The sequence below is a fragment of the Etheostoma spectabile genome, unplaced genomic scaffold (assembly GCF_008692095.1).
Source record: "Etheostoma spectabile isolate EspeVRDwgs_2016 unplaced genomic scaffold, UIUC_Espe_1.0 scaffold00010018, whole genome shotgun sequence".
Classification (NCBI taxonomy): domain Eukaryota; kingdom Metazoa; phylum Chordata; class Actinopteri; order Perciformes; family Percidae; genus Etheostoma; species Etheostoma spectabile.
Genome location: NW_022603777.1, coordinates 1 through 9,134, shown reverse-complemented (window position 1 = coordinate 9,134; position 9,134 = coordinate 1). Strand labels below are relative to the sequence as shown.

General features: G+C 43.5%; 1 protein-coding gene across 1 annotated transcript; it reads right to left on the bottom strand.

Annotated features, from left to right (window-relative positions):
- LOC116679251 (NACHT, LRR and PYD domains-containing protein 12-like) lies at positions 1-7,377 on the bottom strand. The gene is made up of 6 exons (XM_032508936.1): positions 7,185-7,377; positions 6,448-7,050; positions 5,079-5,307; positions 4,649-4,822; positions 651-697; positions 1-527 (listed from the first exon to the last, which is right to left on the bottom strand). Exons 1-6 carry the CDS (start codon positions 7,219-7,221, stop codon positions 1-3), a joined length of 1,617 nt encoding a protein of 538 aa, XP_032364827.1. The 5' UTR covers positions 7,222-7,377.
- Positions 7,378-9,134: the final 1,757 nt, after the last annotated feature.

Below are 9,134 nucleotides of genomic sequence, written 5' to 3'. Positions count from 1 at the left end.
CTACACAGGACTCAGAGACACTGAGGAACCACTAAACCAGAACCCAAACCCAGGATAGAGGGTCTGAGTGGATGAGGGTTGAAGGTGTGGAGGTGGATCAGTGAGCAGAGGAGACTGGTAGAAGGACAGAGAGCCAGCAGGACAGTCCACATACACTGCTACTCTACCAGAGACACGGGGGACGGAGACGGAGGTTACTCTGTCATTGTGACGGACATAGTAACCACCATCAGAGCAGCTCAGACTCCAGGACTGATCATTATATCCAAACCCACAGTCTCTACTGTCTCCTGTCCTCCTGATTCCTCTGTAACTCACTGATACATAAACCTCTCCTCTGGTCTGGACCTCCCAGTAACAGCGACCAGTCAGACCATCTCTACACAGCAGCTGAGACCAGGACTCAAACCTCTCTGGATGACCAGGATATGGCTGATCCTCCTCCATCCGGGTCACCGTCCTGTTGTTGTCAGACAGTTTGAGTCTCCTGTGTACCGTGTTGGTGTCGACTGTGAGTTCACAGGAATCTGACGGAGACAACGAGACACAACACAGCTGCAGTTATTAACCAATCAGCTCTTTGGTGATGACATCACAGGGTTGAATGAGTGATGTCACAGTCTGATGAATGAAATTAAAAACACACTTACACTTCCTCAGACCTGGTGTCAACCATCTGACTCCAGCAGGCTCCACCCTGAAAGGAGGGGGGGGGGGGGCATTACATCACTCTCTCACACAGCTGGGTTCACTCTAACCTGTCTCTCTCTCTAACCTGTCTCTCTCTCTAACCTGTCTCTCTCTCTAACCTGTCTCTCTCTCTCTAACCTGACTCTCTCTCTAACCTGTCTCTCTCTCTAACCTGTCTCTCTCTAACCTGTCTCTCTCTCTAACCTGTCTCTCTCTAACCTGTCTCTCTCTCTCTCTAACCTGTCTCTCTCTCTCTAACCTGTCTTTCTCTAAACTGTCTCTCTCTCTGTCTCTCTAACCTGTCTCTCTCTCTCTCTAACCTGTCTCTCTCTCTAACCAGTCTCTCTCTAACCTGTCTCTCTCTCTAACCTGTCTCTCTCTCTAACCAGTCTCTCTCTCTAACCTGTCTCTCTCTCTCTCTCTAACCTGTCTCTCTCTAAACTGTCTCTCTCTCTAACCTGTCTCTCTCTAACCTGTCTCTCTCTCTGACCTGTCTCTCTCTCTCTGACCTGTCTCTCTCTCTCTGACCTGTCTCGCTCTCTCTGACCTGTCTCGCTCCCTCTAACCTGTCTCTCACTGACCTGTCTCTCTCTCTAAGGGTTTGGTAACGGCAGAAGGACCAGGTCTTTAATCTGGATCTACTACATGTAGAGATGTTCTGATTCTGATGCCAGTATCAGAAATGCCTCTGATACTGCTGAAAATGGCATCGGTATCATCGAGTACTGGAGTCCAGGCATCGATCCGACACCACGTAAACTATTAGAAATAGGAATCTATTTACTGGTTAGCTCCGTTAGCTCGGACACAGTTCTTCTTCGCTGCTCTTAAAATAGTTGCGCTGCTGTTTTAGAGGGGCGAAGAAGAACTGATCCCCTAACGCCTCCTTAAAACAAGCTAAAGAAGCAGTTTCGAGGGGTGGTACGAGAGTTGCAAAATTCAACAGCAGCAACTTAATTCAACATTTGAAGACGCGTCACGCTAAAGAGCTCAACGAATTTACGAAAGCTAAAAGGAAGAACTGCAGCAGCAAACTCTGGAAACGGCCTTCAGCAACGAGATAAATCCCCCAAAGGATAACCAACAGCCAATAAGCAACAAGGATAACCAACAGCCAATAAGAAACAAGGATAACAAACAGCCAATAAGCAGCAAGGATAACCAACAGCCAATAAGCAACCAATAACCTAACCCTGACCCCCCAGGACAGGATGTATTTACAATAACATAACCCTAACCCCCCAGGACAGGATGTGTTTACAATAACGGGCAACTACTCTGTAGTATTATATTAATGTGTATTATTATATTAGTGTGGATTATATTAATGTATGTAGGGTGAAGCAGCTTTCAGTTTCTATGCTCCTCATATCTGGAATAAACTCCCAGAAACCTGTAGATCCGCTGCTACTCTCAGTTCTTTTAAATCAAGGCTGAAGACCTTTCTTTTTGATGCTGCCTTTCTTTAAATGAATGCTCATTTCTTTAAATTTCTTATGCTGCACTGTAACTTTTATTCTTGTGTTTTATGTGTCCTAATGTTTCTATTTTGTTTTTAACTGTCTATTCATGTGTTTTATTAGTTTTTAATGCTTATGATTTTTAACTGTTTTTACCTGTGTTTTATCTGTTTAACTGATTTTGTGTAAAGCACTTTGAATTGCCCTGTTGCTGAAATGTGCTATACAAATAAAGCTGCCTTGCCTTGCCTTGCCTAATGTGTATTATTATATTAGTGTGTATTATATTAATGTGTATTATTATATTAGTGTGTATTATATTAATGTGTATTATTATATTAGTGTGTATTATATTAATGTGGATTATTATATTAGTGTGTATTATATTAATGTGTATTATTATATTAATGTGTATTATTATATTAGTGTGTATTATATTAATGTGGATTATTATATTAGTGTGTATTATATTAATGTGGATTATTATATTAATGTGTATTATTAAATTAATGTGGATTATTATATTAGTGTGTATGGAGGAAAGTCAAGATCCTGTTTGTTTCACATTCAACTATATCTACATTTTATGTTGATGAACTACTATATATTGTTATTATTTTGGGCCCACAGACTTTTCAACAGTCCCACCCACAAATTTTCATAAAAAAAAAAAGAAAATAATATATTTAATTATAAAGAATTATTAAAAAGTGTCAAATTATCTCATAATTTGTGCTAAAAAAAGAAAAGAAAAAAAAGCTCTGATAACACTGCCGATGACGTCCTGTACAGTTGCGTCTTTTCCAGTGTCAATCGGATTAAAACACCAAACAGGAGCACCATGCTTACGTCTCGCCTTATGTCTATATATGTCTGTTGACATACGAGAGCTTACAGTAACTTTCGACTTCGATGATATCATCGACATTTTAAAGAGCAAACCCCGCCGACTACTGCTGTAATTTGTGTCAGTGTGTGTGTGTGTGTGCGAGGCGACCTAAAAACATGCGATGAATTCGTAGGCTACATGTTGAAAGTTAGTAACATAGCAGAGAGAAAAAGAGGAAATGAGTCGTTCCCTGTTCGCCTCTTCTAGGCCTTTTTAGCGAGTTTAATTGTTTACCACGAGGGGATAAGAGTATGTGAAGGCTACTCTCTCTGAATTGAGATATATTAAAATAATCGATTCATAACCCGTTACAAATCTACAGGCACATTTCTATTTCTATATCAGCTTGTTACTGTTCTTTTTCCCTCATGGGTTCCCCTTGTTATGGCCGCTGTGTCTGTTGTTAATGTGATTTATTTCCTTTTGTTAAATATGGTTATAACATGAATCACACTAAAGTAACAGTTTGTCTCTTTTGGAAATAACTTGAGTCTCGTTTTACACGACAGATGACGTCAATGAACAAGTTCTGTGCCCGGGTGTTGAATGAAACTGTCGGCCAGTGTTGTTGATCTGTAGTGTTGAAAACTTAAAAACAATTAAACAGAATTGTGAAATATTCGGCCTCCTGTTATACGAGCAGAACTAAATTATGTTTTGGGGAAATATTAAATGCCCGACCACTGTTCCAGTCTTAGGTCTATGGAGCTTTGCGTAATAGCGCAGCCAGGTGTGGTGCGTAATGGAGATTCCAACGCGCTCCTCTCTGGGCAGAACCAAGGAGAGCTGTCCGACAGGGTCGTCCTATACAACGAAACGTTTGTACAATGTTTTTTTACAACATATTTAAAGAGCATCAAGCTATTGAAATCTCTATTATGTTAGCACAGATAATATAACAGTATATTATTCAGTTGTATTAGGTTAAACAGTGATTTGATATCATGTTTTAATTTAAGGCCCACCCAAAATTGGTCTGGCCCATCCAAAACTGAAATCCTGGCGCCGTGCCTGTGATGAACTACTATATATTGTTATTATTTTATTTTAACAAATCAGCCTTACAACTGGCCTCTTCATCTTCCTCCTCCTGATCCCTCTCTACCCCCGTCCCTCTCTCTGGATCTGCAGCCTCCTCTTCCTCCCTGTACATCACTTCAAACCCCACAGGAACCAGGAAAGAGGGTTTTGAGGGACTTTTTTAATCTAGAATCGTACTCTCCCAGCACAAGAGGACCTAAGAGAAATAACTGGTCCAGACGTCAGAGTACGTCTCTAAACGATAACGTGAGCCATGCAGCACCGGCAGCTGACATTTAAACCTCTAGATAACTAGTCTGCCTAAAGAGGAGATTAATGCTTCATCCACACAGAAAAGCACATTGCCTTGTGCTAAGCTAGGCTAACCCGGTACTGGACCTCTCTTAGTGTAGTGAAACAGATTTGATCCCAGGAAAGAGGAAAAAAGATGTTTCTTTAAACCACAGACAGATATCTGTCCAAACTCCATCAACTATTAACAAAGGGAGTTATGATTTTAGTTCCTGGAGATGTTCTCCTTTAAAACGTCCTACACTAATATCTCCTTCTTGTTGATCAGTGTGTGTACCTGAGAGTGTCCAGTCTCCAGAGAGGATCCTTCAGTCCCGCTGACAGCAGCTTCACTCCTGAGTCTCCTGGATGATTGTAGCTCAGGTCCAGCTCTCTCAGATGGGAGGGGTTGGAGCTCAGAGCTGAGACCAGAGAAGAACAGCCTTCCTCTGAGATCAGACAGCCTGACAGACTGGAAACACACAGAACAACACACAGGAAGCCTCTGTCAACACGTGGAGCCATGTGCTAGTTCTTTCTTTCGTTGTTGTCCAGGATCATTTTAGTCCAGATTTTGAATAATCTTTAAAATCATCTGCAGGATTTAATCATTGAGTCTCAAAACTACTGCTAAAGTTCATCACATCAACAGACACAAAGCTACACGTCAGCTGTTTATCAACTAGAGTTTAAATGGTCATCAGTTGAACGGGTTAATGAATCCTGACCTGAGAGTCTCCAGAGTGCAGTGTGGACTCTTCAGTCCATCAGAGACCAGCTCCACTCCTGAATCCTGCAGGTTGTTGTTACTCAGGTCCAGCTCTCTCAGACTAGAGGACTGGGAGCTGAGAACTGAGGACAGAGCTTCACAGCTTCTCTCTGACAGGTTACAGCCACTCAGCCTGGAGAGACCACAGGAAACAAGACAGATAACATCTGTAGGTTTAAATGTTGAGTCTGGAATTTATAGATTTAATATATTAAATCCTCTTTCAGTTTAAGTCCTTTCTGTTTAATTCTAAACAAGTTGCAGATAACTAATCAAGACTGAACCAGGTATCAAAGTCACATGATAATAAAATAAAAAAAATATTTCTAGAACTCAGCCACAATTCATATTTCAGGCTTTGTGACACATGATTATAAATAAAAACAAAATACTTAGGAAACATTCAAAGACCTTCTGAAATCAGTCCTGACATGAGAAGGGCTGAAGCTTAAAGTAAATAGAAACATCATCAAATCAAAGACAAAGAGTAAGTTGGTCTGACCTGAGAGTCTCCAGAGTGCAGTTTGGACTCTTCAGTCCATCAGAGACCAGCTCCACTCCTGAATCCTGCAGGTTGTTGTTACTCAGGTCCAGCTCTCTCAGACTAGAGGACTGGGAGCTGAGAACTGAGGACAGAGCTTCACAGTTTCTCTCTGACAGGTTACAGCCACTCAGCCTGGAGAGATAACAGGAAGTTATTTATTATTAACTCCTGTTGTAAAAAGATAGAGTATTTATTGATGAATTAATCCCACGTACAGAGCTTTTTTGGAGGCTTTGACCACTGGCAGCAGCCTCAGAAGAGCCTCCTCTGAAGCAGAGTATTTCCTCAGGTCAAACACGTCCAGATCTTCTTCTGATGACAGTAAGATGAAGACCAGAGCTGACCACTGAGCAGGAGACAGTTTATCTGTGGAGAGACGTCCTGAACTCAGGGACTGTTGGATCTGCTCCACTAGAGAACGATCATTCAGTTCATTCAGACAGTGGAACAGATTGATGCTTCTCTCTGCAGACAGATTCTTATCTATCTTCTTCTTGATGTACTTCACTGTTTCCCAATTGGTCTCTGAGCTACTTCCTGTCTGTGCCATCAGACCTCGTAGGAGATTCTGATTGGTCTGCAGTGAAAGACCCAGGAGGAAGCGGAGGAACAAGTCCAGGTGTCCATTTGGACTCTGTAAGGCCTTGTCCACAGCACTCTGGTAGAACTGTGTTGATGATGTTTGTTCTTCTGCCAGAAGGGTGACTCCAGAGTCTGTGAAGGTCAGATGGACATGAAGAGCAGCCAGAAACTCCTGAACACTCAGATGGACGAAGCAGAACACCTTGTCCTGGTACAGTCCAGGTAACATCAGTCAGGATTTTAGTGTTGATGAAGTCCAGAGGAAGTCGACACTCATCCAGACCGTCAAAGATGAAGACCACCGGGACCTCTTCAAACCTGCTGAGTCCTGCTTCTTTGGTTTCACTAAAGAAGTAATCAACAAGTTCCACCAAGCTGAACTTTCTCTCTTTCAGCACATTCAGCTCTCTGAAGGTGAATGGGAATATGAACTGGATGTCCTGGTTGGCTTTGCCTTCAGCCCAGTCCAGAGTGAACTTCTGTGTTAAGACTGTTTTCCCGATGCCAGCCACTCCCTTTGTCATCACTGCTCTGATTGGTTCATCTCTTCCAGGTGGGGTTTTAAAGATGTCTTCTTGTCTGATTGTTGTTTCTGGTCTGTCTGGTTTCCTGGATGCTGTTTCAATCTGTCTGACCTCATGTTGATCATTGACCTCTGCAGCCCCTCCCTTCATGAGGAAGATCTCTGTGAACATCTGATCCAGAACAGTTTGGTCTCCTGCTTTAGCAATCCCCTCAAACACACGCTGGAACTTCCTGTCTAACTTAGATTTGAGTTTACACTTAGAAACTCCTGCTGGACTTCCTGAATGAATACAGAACAAAGAAGATCAGTAGGTGATTTATAAAGAAACAGGAACATACTCTGACCCTTCTCTGGAGACATTAGTAAACGTCCCACTAGTCCAGCAAGTTAAATCTTTAGAGAAATCCTCTTACTGCCCTGCAGACGGTCAGCCAGCCCGTCCTGCTTCATTCTCCTCAGGAAGTGCAGTGTGATCTTCAGAAACGCCTCTCTGCTGCTGCCCTGCTCTTCACCCTCCCCTTACTCTGACTCTCTGGGCATTCTGGGTAATCTGGTCTCAGAAGCTTCTGAATCTTCTTCAGCTCGTTCTTCACAAAAGTGACAATATTGTGCTCCAGAAGCTGGAACAGAAGATTATACGAATGCCAATCAGACTGAAATCATGGAAGCAACCATCAGATCCACGATGGACAGACTGAGGACCCTCTGGTCTGAACAGGGCAGCATGGAGATGATGGGAACAGAATAGATGTAAAGTAGTTGGTGTACATGTACAGACCATAAAGATGGAGTCCAGGTGGGTTGATGCTGCTGGGCAGGCTGACCACTGGGACCTTCTGAGCTCTCCTGGTCCAGTCTGTGGAGGAATCAGGAAGAATTAGCTCCCATCATGTCTGTCCACACAGAGACACACACAAGGTAAAGGTTCGTCACTTAAAGTGTTATTACACATAGAATCAGATGGTTTCCCCTGACAGTAAAGAGTTGGTCGTACTGCTGACCATACTGTGAATGTACAGAAAGAACTAAGGAGTCAACAAGGGCTCCAACATGGTGTCCTGAAGGACTCCAGGAGCAGCAGGCTGGGATCATGATGCAGGAGGTCTGCAGCGTCTGTTGTCATGGAAGCAAACGTTCAGAGGGAGAAGTAGTTTGGGGAGTCAACTGTGAAAAACCTTCTGTTGGCTTCAAAAGATTATGGCAAACCATCAGCCGATTGGGGGGGGGGGGGGGGGGCAGAGGTTAGATGGCCTGTCTGTAGTTGGGGAGAACTGCTGACTGGACTGAGGGTACTGTTGGAGGCTGGTGCCTTTTATTTACTTCCTCTCATTGACTTCTGATCTGACATCCAAATGGCAAACCCACATCCACATTGAGAGAATTTTGTGTTTGACCAATGGGGGAGGGGGGGGGGCAATCTTTTGATGAAGCCATCACTGAAACTTGGCCTGTCCATACTCAGCGGCGATAGTCTTTCATGCCAAATATTGTCCTGACTCAGGTGACACTACCACTTATCAAGGGTCGCTGGTTCTCCAGGGGGAAGAGTTGGGGGGGGGGGTACACAGATATACCCTGGAAGAAGCACTCTGAGGCCCACCATCCCGGTATTCCCAGTTGGAGAAGAACATTCGGATTTGTAGCCTAGCGAGGGCTACGGGAGATTTAAATGCTTTTTGATGGGGCTACAACACCAGACTATGGTCCAGACCAGGTCCAGTATTAAACTGAGATCTACAGGTGAAGACCGGTCTACTAGACAGCTTTCACATGGAGATATAAATATATGTGAAGAAGAAAGATGCTGAGAACAAACTCCAAAAACTTCTCTGGAGACATAAAAGTTAAAGCATGACTCAGCAATATTATAATATTATTAACAGCTGACCTCCTTCCAGCAGAGGGTGTTCTCCTTTAAAGTCAACGAGTACTTCATAGGACCAGTCGCTCTTGAAGGACACACAGCTGGGTCAGGATTAGGATCAGGATCAGGATCAGGATCAGGATGGTCTGGTCTCTGATGGGTCCTGATAGAAAATCACATGTATAGAGGGTCATGTTCAGTAGTCTCTTATAAACAGACCTTCCTCCTCACAGCCTGCAGGGGAAGGTCTGGCCAGTCCTCACAGCGTTCCTGGTGGGACAAAAACCTACTCTGGGTCATCAGCATCTCTTTAGACCAATCACAATCATCACACAGAGACCCCCTCCAAGGACCCGCCCCACCACACACCCCCATGAGACAACACAACTTCTTGTTGGAGGTTCAGAAAAACTCACCTCCTTCTCCTCTTTCTATTTCCACTGTCTGCTCTCCTTTTCAATTGTCTCCCTCACACTTTTTGCTCCATTACAGGTCTCCT

Excerpts from the sequence above, each read along its gene's own strand:
- LOC116679251 (XM_032508936.1), bottom strand. The coding sequence starts at position 7,221 with ATGAAGCAGGACGGGCTGGCTGACCGTCTGCAGGGCA. Across the intron at positions 4,823-5,078 it reads TGCACTCTGGAGACTCTCAG|TCTGTCAGGCTGTCTGATCT; the intron begins GTCAGGATTCAT and ends GTGTGTTTCCAG. Across the intron at positions 528-650 it reads GACACCAGGTCTGAGGAAGT|ATTCCTGTGAACTCACAGTC; the intron begins GTAAGTGTGTTT and ends TGTCTCCGTCAG.